The sequence below is a fragment of the Strix aluco genome, chromosome 2 (genome assembly GCF_031877795.1).
Source record: "Strix aluco isolate bStrAlu1 chromosome 2, bStrAlu1.hap1, whole genome shotgun sequence".
Lineage (NCBI taxonomy): Eukaryota > Metazoa > Chordata > Aves > Strigiformes > Strigidae > Strix > Strix aluco.
In genome coordinates, this window is record NC_133932.1 from 93,164,786 (window position 1) to 93,186,263 (window position 21,478).

A 21,478-nucleotide genomic window follows, 5' to 3' on the forward strand; every position below is an offset into this window, starting at 1 on the left:
TCAGCTCCCTGTCTGCTGTCATTGTAAAGGATTTCATCAGATTTATGAAGTACTTATAAAAGGCATCAAAGGGACACAATTAACATGTTTATTACAATTGTAATAGAAAACCCCACCCCATAAATGAGACATTTGATTCCTGTCATCACTATTCTAAAAGGCTTTGGAAACTTTAACAATAAAATTTTGTTTCAATAAAAGTGTGCAGAGCACTGGATCTATTCTCTAATAGACAATTCTAGCACTGTATATTCAGAATTCTAGCACTTCTAATTCAGCACTACATTATAGTAACTGAACCCATTTTTTTTGTCACTATATCTGAGAGCACAAAAGCCTGCCGAGCTCCTTGCCTGCTCTCGTTCCTGTTCCCCAAGGCCCCCCACCCAAACAACAGACATACATGTGCCTCCAGCAGCACTCCCATGAAAGATGCTACAAACTAGCAAAAAAAAGGTCAAACATTTTAGGTATAAAAGAAATGTTTTATTCTGTTTCACTACTCACTTTACAGTGACACATGTTAAAAGGACTCTCATTATTACCTAAATTATTGTAAACAATGACCGTTTTGTGCAATGTGTGCCAACCAATGCAAGTACAACCAGAGAAACAATGGTCAAATGATTTCCACAATAATTTGCACAGTAGGTTTCTTCTACAAAACAATTACACAAACATAATAAAAATATGCATGTTACCATAAAATAAATAATTCCCATCTAATTGAAGACTATAAAACAGGACAGAAAATACAGGCAATCCATTTGGGGTCATCCTTAATTACTCCTCACATTCACTCATTTCTGCTGTTACTTTTCCCTTACATTTAAGAAAATACTTATACAGGGTGCAATTAAATATTTTAGTGATTATTTTTTATTTGCAAATACTATGAAAGCCTCTGATCACTGAACCTATCATGAAGAATAAAAAATTTTATTAAAAAAATAAAACCAAATCTTAATTATACATATCATGCTAAACAGTTCAGAAACAGATCCTAATTTGGACCACCCTGCTTCTCATCTTCGCATTTACATTAACATTACTACTATTTTTAGTTATCACACTTGCAAAAATAAATCCTTTGTACAGACCAGAAATCTGAAATTCACCCTTTCAATTGATTATTGTTAAAGAGAATTATCATGAGAAACAGAATGATGCAAGGTCATAAGTAACTTTCAAATCTCAGACAAGTTGTGTCTTGCTTTTGAGCTACAAACCTTAACAAGCTAAAGCTAAGAACATTTTGAAAGCCCTACTCAGTAAGTCCATTTTCCAGAAGTCTGTTCATTCCCTACTTTAGCAAAATTCATCCCCAAAAAGTTACCAATTCAGTGTATTTCCAGCTTTTAGTAGGGCACTGTTTCAAGATCATGATGTAGGTAATTGAGGATGTTACGTTCAATTACTGTCATCCAGTATGTGTTACAGAAATATTGATTAAATTGCTACGGAAGTAAAAATCATGCATGTTGTCATCTTTGTTGGTTAGAAATCTGAAGTAATTTTTTAAGTTATTATTTCTGCAATGTGAGAACTAAAACCAAATTATGCTTTATTAATGATGTAGAAGTTTCCCTTTTTAAGTGTATTTTTCAGAAAGCCTTCACTGGTGATTTATTAATGAAAATATTTTAAGAACTGTTCTATCCATACAAGGCTTGCACACAAGTCTCAGATCTAGCACACTGCTTTTTAATGCCATGCAATTCTGTTCATACCAACCCCTTTTGAGATTTTTAAAAAAAATGTCCATTGCCTTCAAATTTAGGTCTGACCAACCATTTCAGGCTTAGTGTAACAATAGCTACTCATCAGCCACAGTTTATCACTTTGGTATGAGCTTTTCTGTGGGCTGTGGAATAGAATAGGAAGCAGAACTTGCATCCCATATCCTGCCACTGGATATCCTATAAAGAAAGACTCCACCTTGAGCACATACTAGAATGGACTTTTCTTTTTGATGAATCCAACAAAGCTTACTTCAGAGCTCTACAAACACAGAGCCCTGAAATCTCAGTATCTCCCTGATCTCTTCTTCCCTCTTAGTCACTTGGGCTAGAAGATTACTGGATTTTTTTTCCCCATCCACATTTATAAATTCCAGAAGGTTCAAATTTAACCACATGTGATTTGATTAGGCAAAGGGAGTTCTGGGCTTCCAGACCTTCCCCATTCCATTACTTGTGTTCATTGACGGTTTTCTTGGAAGTATCAAAGGTTTTGTTTATATTAATACCTTTTGCAATAAGTGGCATGCAAAAGTTAATTATATTTCTAAATGTTTATTTAAGTATTTTGGTAATTTCTGTAAGCCACATAATAGTACTGGGAATTAACATAAGAGGGAAGTAAAATGTAATGGTTTACTTTAGTAGAAGGAAGGCTGCACCATTCTCGTAATGATGTACTGAGACCAATTAACCTTATTGCACCTTCTTATGTTCCTTTGAAACTGTACTGGAGCATCAATTTGGACACAAATATTCTTAGGAGACAGCGGTGGAGTCAGGTGATCAAGATTAGTCCTAATAAAATTACTGAAGTAAACACCACTAGAATTTAATTTTCATGTAACCAAGAGGACATTTTACTTAAGTACATGGTAAAACTAACTGATGGATATGCAGTTTTCAGTGAAATCAAGGAAAAAACTTTACAAAAAATTGCTAAAAGGCTTTTTTTGACTTAAAGCTTATTTTATTACAACAATTAAACTTTCTTTAAATTGTGGAAAAGTATGTAATTTCCGTAACTAGAGTGGAGTTTTCATGCTGCTGTTCACAAAGGAAACTTAATTAAAAGGACTAGTGTGGTACTAAAATCAAAGTAGCCATTTTTAACAGTTTGCAGTCCACTATAAAACATACACATATTCCAGGGACACATTTCTGGAACACTAGTTTTATTCTTTCCTCATGAAAGTCACAGCTGAGTTTTACCACTGTTACTTTAGTCTGATACTGACACTCACCCCCTCTCCTGTTACTCCAGCCCTGCTCTGATCAGACCCCCAGCAATGCATTTCTGTCCAGTCTCTTTCTTGGTGCCAGTATTCCTGAAGCCAACAATAAATCCAATCAGGGGAAAAGCCATCCAAATCAAAACTAATACTCCTTTCCTTTTTCTGTCCCCCAAAGAAAAGTTACCCTCATGGCTTTAGGAGCTGTGTCTTAAAATGTAGGTGTTTTTGGAGTTACATTGGCTCCTATGCAAGTTACCCTAGGTTTGCTCAGTCTAACTGAAATACTTCTCTCGAAGCTGAAGTTATGTCCAAACTTTCAAAACAAGGCTCCTCACAGAATCTACCCTAATCACAGAAGGAACACAGTTCTGAAAAAACAGTATGGTTTCTTTGTACCAAGTCTAGCTGCCTTCATTTTTAAAAGGATAGCTTAATAATACCAATAAATTTCTTAGTAAGACCTGAAAAAACCCACATTATTAAAGGTCTCCCTTAATATATACCAATTTATTACATTTGCATTAAAAAAGCAAAATAGTATGTATAATCCAGGTAATTGAGGTCATATATATAAAAATTATTATTAGACAACAAAATTTAAGTTCTCTATAAGAAAACTACATACCATTTTTGTGAAATCCCTGAACTTGATTTTCATTTTTATGTTTCCAGGCAGAAACGTTGCAAGTTGCATTTTGACCAAATACTGTACTACGTGGTTTTGCTTTATGGAAACAGGATTGCTTCTCTGGAGATTTTGCTCTCAGCAACTGATTGTCCTTATGGTTTAAAATGGAACACTCCTAGGTTAATAAGGAAAAGTTAATTTTAAAACCATTTTCACAAAAATTCCCCAAAGAAACAAGATCCAAAGCTACTATCTGAAAATTTCAAGTTACAATTAGTACCTTACCCTCCCATCTCTTCCCTTCTGAAATGAAAAAAATGAAAGGTGATGTTTTCTCTGCACAAATCTTTGTGACATGCTGCCAGCGAGAACCTCCTTTCAGAGGACACATGCTCTGCCTGAATGAGCCAGACTCTATTCTTTCAGCCAGCAATGTCCATGCTTTTTTCTTTTCATTCTCTGTGGGTTCTCTGTTGTGAGAGTTGAATTAAGTACTGAATGCCTCTACACTTAAATCCTAATCCAAAATACAAAATTGGGCTTAGTCAGGATCTAGCAATTGTAAGACTAGCAGTGGGAGAAGACAGCTGCATGACACTGGTGAGTCTCTAGGACTGGTTGGATATTAAACATTTGATTCTGATGAGTACATTCACATGTATAATCCATGTCCAACAGGGTGACTGGGGCAAGACCTCAGAGGAGATAGGTATTTTTAGAAGTTAAAGATAAAACATCCATCTCTTCTTCCTGTAAGGGCACAGTTATCCTAACCTAAAATGAGCAGAGTTCAAAATTTGATGTCAACAGTCATAAGACACCATCAATCTGGTCTTTACCTTGGCAGAGAAGTGGCTATTAGCATGTCAGATGCAGAAGTGAGGTCAGGGCTGAATGGGCTTGAGTTTTTTTAATAATCTGGTACTACTGGTCATTACTGTCTCCCCTTCAAGGACTGTAAACAACACAGTAGTAGACCATAAACTACAAAAGTTATAAAACCATAATTACTAAGTGAGAGGAGATGATCTTTGCTCTCTCCTCCAAAAAACTAACTAGCCTTGCTTCCCATTCTCTGGAAGAAGTAAAACTCCTTCCCATCAGTCACAAGATTAAGAGCTTGGGAGTCTTGCTAGATATGTATTGTCTTTTGTCATTTGTTTCACTTTTAAGATAGGTCAAAGGGCTTGTAATCAAAAGATTGTACCCAAGCAGAAAGTTCCCCACCAAGTCAGCATGCCAGGTACGGTCTAGGAAACTTGAGGCTAGTTTATGAAAAGTAGTAGCAAAAAATTTTTCCCAAAAAATGCACTTCTCCACAGGCACACATTTAAAAACTTAGCAACAAAAAAAAAGCAGCAAGAACAGAAATAAAAATAACAGACAGGCTACAATACATCAGAAACCATGAGCAGCCTCACAACTACCCTTCATGCATATACCTCAGTTTCCTCTGAAACTACCTCTGCCTTTTGTCATAGAACACAACAATTTTATTGTCAGCTTATAATATTTGTCCTCTATTTATTTCTTGTTTTCAACATGATACTTGAAGTGATACTACATTAACATGCTCTCTGTTATCATCTGTCAGTCTCTCCCCTTGGGCTCCCTGAAACTGAATAAAACAGGGAATGGATGCTTTAGATGGGAAGCCTATCACTTTTGTATGATAATTTAACTCCTACCTTTGTTCTAAGCAGCTGAGATTTATTCTGAAGCACATTCGTATTCACATCATTTTCTCTGCAACTGTTTTCAGCCCCCACAGTATCCATAATGCTGCTTCCACAAGTCTGTGTATTATAACCACTGTCCACCTGAAATCAAGAAGCGGGGCTTTAAAAATGTACTGCAATTTAACACCAATAAACCCTTCAGATTCTCATACCTAATACAACTTGCATTTGATTAACAGAACTTAATCCAACAAACCAACTACCATCAATAACAAAAGCAAGTTGGAAACAGGTCTGTCAGAATTAGTTTAGATTAAGTTAAATGTATTACTGTACATAGTAACACAAAAATTATTTATAATTGCTATGCTAACTCCACTGAGAGAGGAAAAAGGGGATGGGGGAAACGAGTAAGTCACAATACTACCTGCATGCCACATCCAATAAGAGAAAATCGACAATTAGTTCCAGAATGCTATACCTATTAAAAGTTAATATGTCGAGCTCGGTTTTACAAAGAAGTAAAAATACTTTCATTTTTACCTGAATACTACTGTTGTCACAAGGAATTGCACTGCTTTCTGCAAGAGGTGACATGCACATGCGAGAATTTTCAATACTGAAAGTTATCCCTGTCATAAAGCTTGTCATTGGTGCATTGCTACTGCCAATTGTTTCTTTTATCCAAGTGTTTTCTTCCGACACTTCAGCTGCATCAGCCATATCTACAGTATTATTTTCCTTTGAGCCTTCTATATCCTGAAACGATGACAACCTTTGGTGACAAGCTTCTGAGTGAGCTGGTGCAATAGACACAGTTGCTACCACGAGATGTGTACCATGTGCAAAAGTATCACCATCTTGCTGACGTAAGTTTATTCCATTATCTGTTTCTGGGAACCGAGTTTCCGCTGGAGAAGCATTTTCCTTGTCTTTCTCATCCTCAACGTGATTCTCAACTGTAATAGGTATTCTAATGACAGAAGTCTGATACTGGGTAGTTCCTCTACATGCTCCAAGCCTCATAGGAGAACAGTTTTTAATTGGAGAACAACCATCTATGTAAGGACTTCTTGTACTTGGGGGTGTCATTCTATTTGAGGAAGAAGGAATATCTGGAGAATGAAACGTAAATTTTCTTTGGTCTGTAAAAAACAGAAGTTATTCTATCAGATACCAGGTAGAGTTAAAGTCATCATCCTCAAAGCCTTACAGTCCTTTCAAGAATTATAGCTAACTACATAGTATTTCACTGACCAGAGTCTCTCAGCATCACGGCTTTCTTAAAAAACAAAAAAAAACCCAAAAAAACACCCCCCTACTCCTTCCCTCTCCCCCCCCATAAAAAACCCAAAACAAACAAGCAAACCAAAACCACTGGCACATTTAAACTACCATCGTAAAGGCAACTTTTTATCCCATTTTCACCACCAAATTTGTTTCCTATGACATGGTTTGCTGTATTGGAGGCCTTGAATTTTCAAGTGTCAATACTACACAGTCACAGAATCATCTAGGTTGGAAAAGACCCTGAAGATCATCCAGTCCAACCATTAACCTAACACTGACAGTTCACAACTACACCATATCCTTAAGCACTGTGTCAACCTGACTCTTAAACACCTCCAGGGATGGGGACTCCACCACCTCCCTGGCCAGCCCATTCCAACGCCTAACAACCCGTTCTGTGAAGAAATACTTCCTAATATCCAGTCTAAACCTTCCCTGGTGCAACTTGAGGCCATTACCTCTTGTCCTATCGCTTATTACTTTGTTAAATAGACTCATCTGCAGCTCTCTGCAACCTCCTTTCAGGTAGTGTTTAAAGGAAAATGTGTGAAGGCTGGTTCTGTGGCTTTTTTCCAAACAAATATCAATACACATATTCTATAGGCATTTAAGAAATTTGGGGCAGCAAAAAAGTTTTCAAGAAAATCAAACGTGAGAAAACACCTATGCCATCTCCACATATAGTGGTGCTGAAATACCACAAGGCTCATGAGAGCAAAACCATGTATAAACACCACATTAAGTCTTACCAGGTAATGGATGAAACATGAAATACTGACATTTTCTAGAGCAGCAAGTACACAAAATGTTTGCCATTTCTTCACTAGTCAGCTTCATTTCAAAAAATCTTTGCTTTCACATGATTTGACAACTCACACTAAACATTCTTTGTCCAATTAAAATGCTTCAGGTTGGGCCAAATCAGATCTGTGATCTGACTTAGTTTAGGCATATTGCTTTAAAACCCCTTCTCACACTAGATTAATCCTTTAATTTTTTTTCATTCCTGTTAGGTCTCAATTCCTTCTTCTAAAATATTTTCCCTAGTTGATTTTTTTCATGCAGGTACATTTCACTGTTTCACATCATTAAGATATTTCACTCCTAAACAGTAAAGGTGTCATATAGGAGACTGTTGGTCTGCCAAGCACAGTAACTTGTCTCTGAACAGAAAAAAGTTCCAGTAAGAATGCAGGAGTTTTTATAACAAAAACACATAAATCAAGAAAGAATACATATACAATTAAACTATACCTGATAGTGGTGTCTTTCTTATGTGAAAAGCAATTGGTGAAAAAGTAGGAGAACCATTATGCGCAGGAGACCCCTCTGGAAATGTGGGACTGGTTATACTTCCCAGACTATAAGCCCTTGTTCCTCCCTGAATAGGGCTTGACGAAAACTGACCCTTCAGTTAAAAAAAAAAAAACACACGCTAATTTTCATAATGTAAGCTTTGACTAATATGTACATTAAAAAGTGTTCTAACTATGACAGCACTGAGAAAAACTGATCGTGCACAATGACAATCTCTATCATTAGTTTAGTTTAAATATTCCAGTTGCAGGTCTTCACGTCTTGGACTTTATGCCTCCACATAGGACCCAAACAGTCACATAATACCAACTAAGACTAGAGTATCTGTTAGATTTAAGAACTATGAGAAGCCTAAACAGAGAATTAATGCTATCTGTGTATATAATCAAGTATTTAATCTCAGTTTCTTACTCATACCAATGCAGATGAAAGCCAGCCACTATTTGTATTTTAATGGAATCTGTATTATCTGAATTACTTAACTCAGCAGCAGACAAAATACTCTTCCTTAAGGAAAGAGAATAGTGGTTGTGATCTTGCCTAAGAGTATGGCGCAAAAAAGCAAAGTCACTTCTAGCAGTATTAATTATGCTGCAGGAATTCTTTACTAGGTTACCATAATGAAGACTTTTTTTTTAAGCCACACTCTCGCTGGGGTAGTTTTTTTCCATGCACTTCAGCTGCCAAACAGATGAAACCATACCACCTAAACCAGTTTAGCTGTGCTATATCCACCTGGGAATAAAATTCATCTCGCTTAATTTAAAATACAGACATTATGTTCTGCATTCTAATACAAGTCTGTTCATCTGAAATATCTGGTCAATGGAAAAGAAAAAAGCATATTTAGCACTGCATTCAAAGATCCACAAGTCATTTCTTCCCCCACAAATGAGTCTGAGCTATAACTAGTATTTTAGACAGTTGTTCACGGATTTAAGCATGCCTTTTTTGTATACACGTTTTACAAAAAAAAATGGCTTCAACATGCTTTCAGCAAGTCTTGTGTATGTAGCAACTCCTACTTCCTTTTCATAACATAAAATTAACGCATAATTCCTTCTATACAAAAGAATAGCAGCACAACATAATAATTTGATATACTAAAAAGTCAGTAATATATTCTTTCAAGACTTTTTTGTTCATATTTTTATGAATTTGAAAAAAAACACATCACCCTTTGGTCTAACACCTACTCTGTCATAAAGCAGTTGGAGCTTATTAAAAACACGGTTGTTCATATGGTGAAGTCTGTTAGAAGTTCTTAAGAACTACTCTTGTGCCAGGTAAGTCACACCTCACTCAGCCCCCAGAACAGGCTACTTACTGAACTAGATGTTTCCAGAGGGCTTCTGCACCGGACTGGAGATATGTCTATTGAACAAAGCACTCCAAGTGGCTGACTACCACATGGACTATGCAGAGAAGGGGATAAACACCCAGACACACTTCCATTTTCTTCTAAAAACAGCTTTCTTCTGAGTGATGAAGAGCTCAGATTTTCCTGAGACTGATCTGCAAATTCATCTGTTCTAAAATATTCACCTAGAAATGGGGGGGAGAAGTCATTCCCAATAAGAATGCAAGGAAAAAAAAAATCTTCCACTATAGAGACATACATAACTAAATTAAAACATTTAATCCAATTTACCAACACAGCAAGTAAATAATCTAATTAGGTACCTGTCCCAAATGATCACTTGTTACCATTACAGTAAGTCCACTTTGTCCACTACGGTTCTACTTTTGCCTATCATCCTTTAACACTAAAGTCTGCATTTAAAAAAAAAAAATATTGGCTAGCATCCACTTGCTGGCATTTTCCCAAAATTCCATTATTCTTCACATCTGAGTTGTGAAAAAGGTGTTATAATAATACCCAAGCAAACCTAGACCCTTTTTCAGGTCTCCCATATGCATCAATGGTCATTGTGATACATCCAAAGACAACCCAGATTCAACTTGAAGAGAGTCAAAGCAGTTAGCAGCTTACAGTAGAACAGCACAGAGATGTTAACAAAGACCAATTAAAATATACTGAGACTTAACAGTGTCTTTTATTTTTTTGCTCTTGCTCTATTCTAACTGGATATTCCTTGTAGAAGAAATTTTTCATTAATTCACAAATTATGCATTGATGGAAACATTTGTTAAGACAAAACATGAAAGCAATAGATATGGTTGTTTTTCTGTTTTAATTCTGAGGGCCCACAGTCACAGTCATGAACTTCAATACTGGAATAGGAGCATACAGCCCAAAACCTCTGAGCTGGCTATACCCACTATTCCCACATATGAGCTGTAAGAACAGGCCTTTCCAGCCCCCTTGCCTGAGAAACTGGCAGCAATTGCTTGATATAGCAGTTATAATCAGACAGTTAATTTACTTTGTCTCCCCACTCAGCAGTCATGACTTTTTTGCCACCACACAACTTCCAGTCATCACCATGACTTCATTTAAATTAAAGGCACAGAATTATAGCATAGCTCTGCTCAAGGCAAGGTTGGGCTATGAGCCTCATGGCCAGCAAATGAAGTCAATCAGCTCTGCTAAATTAAATAACTGCTCTGTTTGGCAGAGGCAGGGAGTGTCTTCTGCTTACTACCTGTCAGGAACTGAAGGAATTAATGCCTCAAACATTCATTGACACAGAAAACCTCAAGTATAAATTGTGGCCTTTGTGATTAGTCTAAGGAATGATTTAACTGTCTAGGGAAGCACAGGGTGTATCGAAGGGTGCATGGCTCTGATCCCTTGCAGTTGTATAACCAAATTCCTTAGATAAGCCTTGAAGGGAGGAGACAGACTGACTAAAACCACATGTTCAGGTTAAGGCCTACACTTTGATTTATGACTATAACCTCGAAGAAGAGCTAAAAGATTGATAAGAGATAAACAACTGACACCAGACGGAGCTAATGACTGGATAATTGCCTAAGAAACAAAAGCTGAGGAAAAGGTAAAGGTGCTAGGGGGAGATCATGATCACTGACTCAATTGGACAAAAGGGTTAATGTACCCCATTTCCCCCCCAACGTGCTGAACCCATGCTCCACCTTTTGTCCGTCTCTCATGGAAATGAGTTCATGGAATACCTGCCTCTCTTTGTCTAGTATGCTAATAGCTGATCAAATGAACTTAAAAGGTCACAGAAAACTCTGCTCTGTGTGCACCCACCACCAAAGATTACCAGACCTGAGACAATGCTGGATCCTTGGGTGGTGATCAGGATTTCTTTGAATCTTTCTCTCCTTTCTTTTTTTTTTTCTTTCCTTTCTTTTCTTTCTTGAGACCACATTGCTTATCCTTTTCCAAGTTTAAGTTGTTTCTACCACAAGTAAAATATTTTAACCGGTCATTTGGTGTCATTTCCGCTTAATTTAACTCGAGGGGATCACAGAACCATTATAACACTCTGGGCTCCCAGTCCAGGTCATGACACTACCTTTTATGCATTCAAAATTGTCAATCAATTTCCAGTTGTCCTCCATATCCCTCCTCTTTCACCTTTATGTTTACACACAAATCATATCATTTAAGTCAGATGTCCCATGCAACACACAATAACTATTTAGAACACATACTTAAAACTTTCATTCATACATTAGGTTTTCATTATTTCCTAAGACAAAAGAACCTCAGCAAACAATACAAAAACGAGTTTTCTATTTAAACATTCATAATTAAATTTAGATATTACACAACATACCTAGTATTTTCTCTAAATTAAAATCCACTGGCAAAGACAATACTGTCTGACAAGCAGCTGCAATGAATAAAACAACAAAATTAGCTTGCAGTGACCTTTTACTAAAACTGTAGAAACAAAAATTGACTTTCAAATTGCATTGCAATTGAGCTATTTAAGTTATAGTTGCAATAAGGGAAATTGTTAATTAAAGCTAGGATTCTGATCTGACAACACTGTATGGAGCACACTCAGGCCTAGAGAGAAAAAAACAAGGGTTGTAACATAAAAGCCTTTAGAGAGGCATTCTTAACTGAGGAGACAGGTCTCTGACGAAAGGATTCAAAAGGAAGTGGGAGAAAGATCATCAAAATACACAGGAAAAACACTACCTATTTATCTAAAACAAAACAGTTTAAAAGATGCCTTAAGATTTCTGCTATTTATTTGACAGAGAATCAAGATTCTCTAATCCAAAACAATCCAACACATTAAAGGTTTCTTGAAACTGTAGATTACCTGTAAACCTGAGGCTTATATTCACTTTTTAATTCAGAAAAAGTGCATACATTGAGTTGGAAAAAATGCACTCCACCGTCTACAGAGGACTTCCGCTTTTACTTCAGAAAAAATTTGAAAGAGTATAACAGAATTAAATTACTAGGAGACATGGATATTAAAATTAATAGTACCATACAGTTCAAGAAAAATTATTTTGACAGGAATATTAACAAAAAATAATTTCTTTTTGAAAATAAATAGCTATTAAGAAAGGGGTTATTTTGCTTTGGAGAAAGCCTGTGATTTCAGACATTGCCTTTTACCCACCATTGCTTTTCCCAGGCTGCAAAGTTAGCTGTCTTCCAATCGGAGAAATGTTATTTAGATCTATGGCTGTAAAACAGGTAAGAACTTAAATTTAAGCATGCATTACATGTAGAGTTTTGAAACCTAGCAGCAGTAAGTTAGAATATTTACTGCTGCTAGACAAAATTTTTTGCATTGAAGTATGGAAGAGATTAGAACAGAGTACTGAAGAAAGGTTACTATTATAGCTGGTAATTTCAGCACCTTTCTAGTCAAAAACTGCATAGTGAAGTAGCATCAACTTTGCCCAAATCTTTGCCTTCTGCAGCCTCCTCTACATTACAGAGATTTAAACCAAACTCAGTTCATGCTTAGCCAAACAGTCTGTGTTCAAGTAAAACACATTTCCAGAAAATCATGCAGTCAGGACTTGAAGATGAAGAATCTACTACTGCACCCTTTTTACACAGCTGAGCAACACATCAGACCATTTTCTTTCACCATTCACTTTCCCAGGTCTAGGATTGTGACTTATGTTCTCTGCCCAAGAAGTGATGATCTCACAATTGACAATTAAAAATACACTATCCACAAGCTGCATCTCCTTGATAAAAAATTTTAACAGTTTAGCCTCTTCCAAATCTTGCAAAAATCCTCAAGCACTTATTTAAGAATTTCCTAAGAAATGATACTGAATGCAAACAATGCTTTATGGCCGATATTTCTCCAGCTTGTAATCCATTTACTATGTATTTAGTTGGTTATATATAAACTTTAGTAACAACAGCATTAATAATAAAATCTAATAATGGCATAAACAAAATAAGAAAACCCACAACCCTACATACAGTGACAGTGAGCTAGCAGGACACTAAGAGGACAACAGGAATTTATGTAGCAAGTAAGGGTAGAAACATAGGAAACTCAGTTTCCCATATACTTATATTGGCAGGAGAGCAGTCAGAGTCAGACGTGCAGATATCAGAAGAAAGAATAAGCAAAGTAGAAGATTTGGCTATTACCAGTATTCACACAGCAAAGTTGTATGTGTAAATTAAACTGGGTGAAGACAGGTTATGAGAGGAAAAACATTTAAGAACAGGAACCAAAAATAACAAAAAGGAAATATTATGTAGAATTCTGGATTAGTAAGGTTTTTTTAAACAAAGAAAGCACTTTGAGAGAACAGCTACAAATTTATCAGCTGTGCTATCTTTTATCATTGGTTCTTAAAATTAAAGGTTGAAAAACCTTATGCTTTATGATTTCTCCAAGAGCTAGACAATTTTGGGTGGACACACAAAAGCAACTTACATTTAGTTGAATTAAACTGAGAAACTTGCTTGCCTTCATGTTCAGTCCATGGAGAAGGAACTATGAGTCTTTTTGTGAAAAACTAGAGTAGAATAAAACCAAACCATCTTAGCACTTTTAAAAATTGGAGACTCTCAACTTTAAATTTAGATTAGTATCCTGAACAAGAAAAAATTAAGTCATAACTTCTTCTATTCACAGTAACTCTTCCTTCCCCAAAACGTAGTTATCCCTTCACCCAAAATATATTATTTCAGGCCCAGAGATGTTAAAGAAAAAACAATTTGATTTGAAAAAGACTCCCATGTTCTTTATGACACATACCACATCAGATCTTTCAAGTCTTAAGAGTGAAAATTGTACAAAATTTTCATTTAACCCTAATTACTCATGTAAAAATTTGAAGTCTCAACCATATTTATTGCAGAGTAGTTTAACATAAGTCTTTTCAAATGTTCAGTTTGTTGTATTTTGACAATTGTATTTGGCTTGAAGTGCTAAAGAAACACTGCAGTAACAGAAAAAGAAGTGGACAACCAAGGCTTTTTGGCAATATTAGTGTATTTGGCTAAACTGGTTAGCAGCAAAACATTTATGAGTACTGGCATTTCAGTCTTTTTCTCTGAAGCAGAAACTATCCTGCTGTCACAGTTGCACTCTAGAACACCCTGATGCTGAGGACATGAACACTATTACATAGCTTCAAGAAATACATGGTAAATCCTGTTCTCACAATAAAAGCAAGACTCAAAGCAAATGAAAGAGAGCTCGGCTTGAAACACCCAACCATTAAAGGCATAATTTTTGTCAGAGACATGGTTTTAAACTGTTGAGTTGCATAATCCATTAGCTTATGCCTCACAAAGAAGAAATATCCTTTTAATGTAGATTTAGAACAACAGAGTATCTTAGCTGCAGGTCTACTACAGAGCACCTTTATGGAATCCTAAAACATGTTTTTTGTTTATAGAGACAGAAACTGATAACAGCATGATACAATATAAGAAGGTCAATAACACTAAGGAAGACTTGCCTAACAGAGCCTTATTTTTTTAATCGAAATAACATTAAAGATTTCTATAGTGAAGATTTCAAACACTTTTCTTTCTCTGCTAGACAAATGGATAGTAAAAAATAAAATGAAAAATTAACAGAATTACAAGCTACCAAAAAGAAGGTCTTGCCTTCAACTAAGCAAACTTTGAAAGAAATAAAAAATAGCCAAGGTTCTGCTATATTCTTAAAAATGCGATAAAAGAACCTAAGCTACCTAACAGTTTCTGTAAAACCCTAAATAATAATTATTTTTAACCTTAAATTAACTATTTATAAGAGTTATTGTACAGCTACATTCCCACTAGCTCACCAACACAGAAGAAACAGTCTGCTATTCTGACGTACAGGTATGTGAAAGAAGATGGGAAGAAAAAGACCATGTGGATTCCAACTACAACTGCAAGGGATGAGGACACAAAATTACTTTCTTAATAACCAGTAAATAGGCTTCTGGGTTTTGAAATCCTATAATAGATATGGATCTTTTTTGTACGTATATAGGTAAAACGAATCAATACTTGATAGCATAGAAAGTTATTACCTCCTCAATGGCTTTTTGCCTTCTGTCTTCTGTCTCCTTATCAATTCTAAGTAACAAATGAAAAACAACTCAATTACCAAAACCATCACAATTGTAATCTTTTACAGATGCTTAAGAAAAACATCATATATGAAACTATACTAAATCCTAAATCTTATGTTTTTACTGTTACGTGCAATAGTCTCATACTATAAATTTAGAAATATAAATGCACTTCTCAGTTACTTCAGTTCATTTGAAAAAGATCTGTACCATCTATAGCTAGATATTTGTAAATCTTCTATTTGCTCCTTGTATCAGCAAGCCTTTTTCTCTAGACAAAAACTCAGTCATAACTGATCCTCCAAAATAATCCCTTTAGTTATGTTGAACTTGTCATATGAATAGGTTTTACTATTCAAGTTGCCATGACATTAGGCTTACAAAGAATCTCAATATGAAATCAAGCAGAATAAAAAACTGAGCTGTAAGGAACAAAAGGGCAACAGAAGATGCTCATAAGAATGTCTGCATACTCGAACTCCTGATAGAGCCCACTTTTCAAATAGCTAGTCTGATGTATTTTCTTCAGTTCAGGATACAATATCATATTTCAGTTTGAATCAATTAACACATTCCCTTATGCAGCTTTTGACTTTTTAAAAAAACCCAACATTGTAGTTACTTCAGTCAACTTCAAATGATATGTGAGATTCTACAATTTTACTTCCTTTAACCGTCACCATCAAGTCTCACTTTCAGTCACTACTGTGTAATTCATATGCTTCAAAAAATTTTATAATGAATATTCATCATTGTCTTAGCTGAATCACACAACACTTTCATACAGTTAATATACCTTAATTACCCTTGAATAATTTTGGAAATGTCAGATAATGGATATAACTCTCTACACAAACACATGTCGATGTGCCTAATAGATACATAAGCTTTCCCTCACAGCTCTCTTTGCTTTCATGCTAATCAGACTTCGAATAGGTCTGCAATATTGGGACATGCCATCTTCAGTTATATCTGCCTAGATGAGGCTAAAATGACATGAATACACTTGCACAAAATTCAGTTACTGTACCAAAAAAATAAGCATACAATCACTGAGTATTTATGCATAGTGGATCACAACTAATAAGCATCTTTGGAAGACAGATTCCAAAAGAGAAACAGGGGAACTGGGAAAACAGCTCCCACTAAAAGTGCTGGTTAGTGCAGAAGATGTTTTTTCTTTAGTGCGTAACTCCAGGAAAATAACAAACTGAAGACGTCCTATGTATTTAACAAGAGTAAAAAGAAGTCAGTCTTGTATGCAACTTCAAGCAATTGAGCACTTGCAGCTGTGACACACAGTACGCAAGGTACAGTACAGATTTCTTTAATACTTAACATATAATAGGATAGCATCTAATTTAGAAACATTCAATTTCTGTCAGTACAAATAACAGAGAAAGAGGAAAGTTTGTGGACAAGACTGTGTCACTGTCTGCTCAATTACTATTTTTCACTAACACAGTCTGCCAGAAAAGTTCTTCTGATCATTTCTTAAGTAGTGCAATAAACACACACACGTAAGATGATGCCTGGTTTATGGAAACAGTAATACTGCACAACATTAAGTCTACATGTGATACACACTTAGACTTTGAAAAGTGCTCATGAGCTTTTATGCTGTGCTGCTACCCAAACTGTTTTCACTACATAATGAAGAATTAACAGTTTGAAATATTTATACACCAAATTTCTTGTGCTTGTGGTTCTTTGCAACTACCTGAGAAACATGACTTGTTAAGAAGCATTATTAAAATGGAGTACACACTTTGTGTAACATTATGCATGGGTTTTGAAAACTCAATTCTTTTATCAGGAACTTCTAATGTCAAGAGCTGTATTTATGACACTTTAGGTGCCACAAAGCAGTATTTATGAAACGTAAATTAAAATCAGTTGGCATACAAAATCTTTCATACACACACATATATACATATATGCATTTAACCATGTACAGTTTGCAGCCACCAGAAACAGCCACCTCAATCTGTACTACAACTGAAACATGCAAGCATGGTCACAGAAAATCTACACATAGACAAACTAGCCTCTTCCTAGGTCATATCAGATGATTTAAAAAAAAAAAAAAAAAATCACACTGGGTATGAAACAGTGGGACAGGCTGAAGGATCCACTGAGACAATGCATGTTTGTATCTACAGGCCATGCAACTAATTGGAATTTTCACCCAAGCCACCTAAATTAAAGCTAGTTGGTGTGTGGCCTAGCAGGCTTCCAGAACCAATATAATCAACTCTCTAAAAACGTAAGGGTTAAGGCTTTATAACACATAAAAAGCATTAAGAGTCTGAAACCCATTGTCTGCTAGAGGAAGGCCAGGAAACAAACACAGGTTAAGAAAAATAATATCAATATTAAGACATGGTAATTCACAGACACAGCTGAGGACAATTATATTCTTTTTACATCTCTACTCTAGCAAGAAATTCATATTCCTTCATGCACCTCTTCCTGTTAAAAAAGAAAGATCTCTGGTTCAGTCAGACACTAAGAACAATAGGTCTAATTCACAGTATTTTTTAGGATGAGGGTGGTGAAACACTGGAACAGGTTGCCCAGAGAGGGTCCATCCCTGGAAACATGCAAGGTCAGGTTGGACAGGGCTCTGAGCAAACCTGATCTAGTTGAAGCTGTCCCTGCTCTTTGCAGAGGGTTGGACGACATGACCTTTAAAGGTCTCTTCCAACCCAAACCATTCTATGAGCCTACGAATATTCAGAAGACTCTTGCCCTAACAGCCCCTCTATCTGTGATTCATTTCACTAACAGGACTTCAAAGTCCTATAAGCATAAACAGGATGGAGGATTGTTTTATTATTTTATTACTGTGGTGCTTCATGTCATGAGGTGCAATTCTTTGTGTAAGTTCACATCTGAGAAACGTATGGGAGTGTCTACAGGATTCACCACAGTGACCTTCTCTTGAGACGTTGTGCTGTACTACTAGTGAGTAAGTACCCCTCAAGATGAGCTGTGAATACTAAACCTGTTTTACTTACTTGTTTTCCCTGTGGAAATTACTTTCAGAGAAAGGAAAAAGTTGAGATCAAGATCCCCAAATTATTTCAAGTAACTAGCAATCTCCTTCTCCTCCAAGACAGAAAGCTTACTGGTCTTCCCTCCTTCACATTAAGTCAAATCTATGCCTTTCGCAAAGGGTACTGGCTTACTTACCTTGCTAGCTTTCCCAGCTCTACCCTTCTGCAGGAGTCCCAAAGACCAAAGAAGCCTACACTTCACAGGTCTCAGTATGGAACACTCCGAGAAGATAAATTGTGCTGTGACAAGGACTAGGAGAAGTAGCTTGGTAACAATCACTGGCAAGATATTTTCTTGCTTCCGTTGAATGCTTTTACCTGGCTGTCTTCCAAACTGCAGTCAGAGTGGATCAGCAGTTCTCAACATTAAAAAAGAGCGACACAGAGGCAGCCTCATCTAAATATTATATCCACATCAGGGACACAAAAATCTACGTTAAAGAATTTGAATAAAAAGTCTTTAATGCCATGTTGAAACGTCAATAAAGCAAAAGTACAGTGTTCTAGTATTCAAGCTAAGTTAAGTGCATAAAAACAGATGGTAAGTTACCTAGCATGACTCAAATACATTGCTTGGCGTCGAACATCTTCTGAGTCAATTTCCACAGGATTTATTAGAGCAAGCTGATCAATAGACCATCTAAATTTTCCTGGTGTCTAAAAAAAAAAATGAACATCTTAATGCTTACTAGTCTAAAAAGATAAAAATAAAATCACAGGACAAATCTCAGTGGAACAGTGCAATCATAACTTCCATATAGTTTCTGGGAAAGACAATCAAAAGAGTTTCTATTTAAGTAATCTACTTTAAAAAATGAGCAAGTCAATCAGGCTTCTTTATCCTGGTAGTGATATTACAACGATTTACAAGGTAATATAAAATGTAAGGTTACAGCTAATATTTACAAATCGAGGTATCAATTTCTTCTGAATTTCTGAGGACAGATCTACTAAAGATACAGAACCTGAGATAAAATTTAGTTGCTTCCAGATTGCCATAATAAAAATTGCACTTCTACAAAAACCTAACATCCATATCTAACCCAAGTTATCCAAATAATAGAGCAGCCTTCCTTTCACCTCACATTTCCAAGAGTGGCAACCCCATACACATCCCACAAAGTCCTTCCATAACACTACCCATAGTTCACAACAAAACCCAATTCAGATGTAAATCAGCTTCACCCCTTTATTTAACAATTAATTACAAACTACTGTTCAAGTATCTGTTTGAAAAATGATCTACCAACTGAGTCTTTTTAGTTTCATTAGCAAAGCATTATCTTTGCTAATCAGATAATTCCAACTGCAATCCAGAATGCAATTTGCAACTAAAAAATGTTGTATATATACAAAATCATTAACTTGATTCTGTGAATATGTAAACAGCTCATAATGGAAGTGCAATTAAGTTTTACTTGCATCGAGCCTGCTTAGCATGTAAGTAGGAACTGGGATTTTTCCACTTTTAAGTGGGACAAGAACACCACATCCAACAACTGTCCTTTATCTGCTTTCAACTGGTTTTGGCACTTATCGGGTATATGCTAACCTACTGATACACCTAATATCTAAAGAAAAAAAACATCAGGAGAGTAGGAAGACTAAGCGACAATGTCAGTATTAAAAGCAGCATACTCCAGTAATCAGAACTACCAAATGCCACCAAAATTCTTTAGCTTCAAGTACACTAAATAGAATACACTTTTTAATGCATTTCAGAATGTTAGCACTACATCTATATAGTTACACAACCGAAGACTAGATCTTACAGATGAAGAAGTTGTTGATTTAAAGACTGAAGGACTGGAGACAATCTGCTCCTGAAGAGTATAATAATCACTAGGACTTTCAAAAGGATTCAGGACCGTGACTCGTCCTGGAGTTTCTGGTGTTATCTGCATTTTAGACTCTTTTGTATCACCCATAACACTAAGCTATACCTGGAAAAGAAAGAGGAAAAAGGAAAAAAAAACAAAGCAACATTATAATTTTGACTTTTTAGAGTTAGCCTGAAGGTTTTGGGAAGAGATGACCAATCATTTTTAAGGAGCCAGAAACATTTAAAAGACTAACAAAGTCAGTTAGTTTTGGCTTGGACCTACTGGTATGTGAACAGCTGATAAATAAGGCTAATACAAACAACTAAAAATAAGTAAAACCTATGAAAACGAGACAAGAAAGGACACGGACAAGGCAATTTAAAAACAAAATTCACAAACAACAAATACCCAAAACGAAAAAAAAAAGAAAACGAACACCAGAAGAAACAGATCGGCGATGCAGCCAGTACGTTCCTGGAGGGCAGCTCACATAGCCAACGCCGGCACTCCAGAGCTTCAGGAATAAAGCGGTATTACTAGAATTGGGCAGCACATGGCCGACCTCCCCGGGCGCCCCTCAGTGCCAGCCAGCCCTGCGTTACCCACAAGCTGAGGAGCAGGCACAGAAAGAAACGGAGAGCCACCGCCACAGCGGCGAGACGCGGCTGCTGGCAAGCCTGTCGCCGTCCACACCGGAGCGCCCCAGAAGCTTCTAGCTGCAGGCAGCTAACCCCGGGCGGCGGGAAGCAGCCGTGCCGGCCGCCGGGGAGGCGCCCGGTGCTGCCCAACACCTCAGGAAGGTCCCACTTCCCTCGGGCGCTAAAACCACCCCCGGGCCGAGGCCGGCCTCAGTCCCCCAGCAGCACCTCCCGCACGGAAGGGAAGAAGTGCCGGCGGGTCCGCGGCCCCTCCACACCCCCTCAGGCCGTGCTCCAGCCGCTCCCTCGCCTACAGCGGCAAAGGGGACGGGAGCCCCAGGGAGATATCCCCCCCCCAGCCCGCTTTGGGCAGCCCCGCCAGCACAGCGTCCCCAAGCCTGGCCGCTCTCCGCAGACCCCAGCAGCGGGTACCTATCGCCGTTACCGGGACGCTGCTACACCCGCTCATACTGGCCCCGAATCAGAGCTCCCGCCTCCACCGCGCCGGGAGGCTCTTTAACTAGCCCCACCCCCTCCCGGGATCTGCCCAGTCACGACGCGCAGCCTCCGCTGCCAGGCCAATGGCAGAGCTTCCCCCGATCTCGAACGGACCAATCGCCA

The 21,478-nt window shown here is 37.1% G+C and overlaps 1 protein-coding gene across 6 annotated transcripts; it reads right to left on the minus strand.

Annotated features, from left to right (window-relative positions):
* Positions 1 to 621: 621 nt before the first annotated feature.
* Positions 622 to 21,365, minus strand: BORA (BORA aurora kinase A activator). 6 transcript variants are annotated; one of them, XM_074815536.1, is made up of 13 exons: positions 21,290 to 21,365; positions 20,169 to 20,339; positions 18,947 to 19,053; positions 15,296 to 15,341; positions 13,699 to 13,780; positions 12,406 to 12,471; positions 11,599 to 11,655; positions 9,216 to 9,433; positions 7,826 to 7,979; positions 5,825 to 6,426; positions 5,291 to 5,422; positions 3,600 to 3,777; positions 622 to 3,067 (listed from the first exon to the last, which is right to left on the minus strand). In XM_074815536.1, exons 2-13 carry the CDS (start codon positions 20,322 to 20,324, stop codon positions 3,015 to 3,017), a joined length of 1,851 nt encoding a protein of 616 aa, XP_074671637.1. In that variant the 5' UTR covers positions 20,325 to 20,339; positions 21,290 to 21,365; the 3' UTR covers positions 622 to 3,014. The 6 variants fall into 6 exon arrangements, with proteins under 6 accessions (XP_074671637.1, XP_074671639.1, XP_074671638.1 ...); XM_074815538.1 differs by having other exon boundaries at positions 21,303 to 21,344; XM_074815537.1 differs by lacking the exon at positions 21,290 to 21,365 and adding an exon at positions 20,656 to 20,722.
* Positions 21,366 to 21,478: the final 113 nt, after the last annotated feature.

Coding starts and splice junctions, on each gene's coding strand:
- BORA (XM_074815541.1), bottom strand. CDS start 20,324: ATGGGTGATACAAAAGAGTCTAAAATGCAGATAACACCAGAAACTCCA. Junction 5,423..5,824: donor GTGACAACAGTAGTATTCAG/GTAAAAATGAAA, acceptor TCTTGATTTCAG/GTGGACAGTGGTTATAATAC. Junction 1,920..3,595: donor GGATTTCACAAAAATGGTAT/GTAGTTTTCTTA, acceptor CTTTCTTTATAG/GATATCCAGTGGCAGGATAT.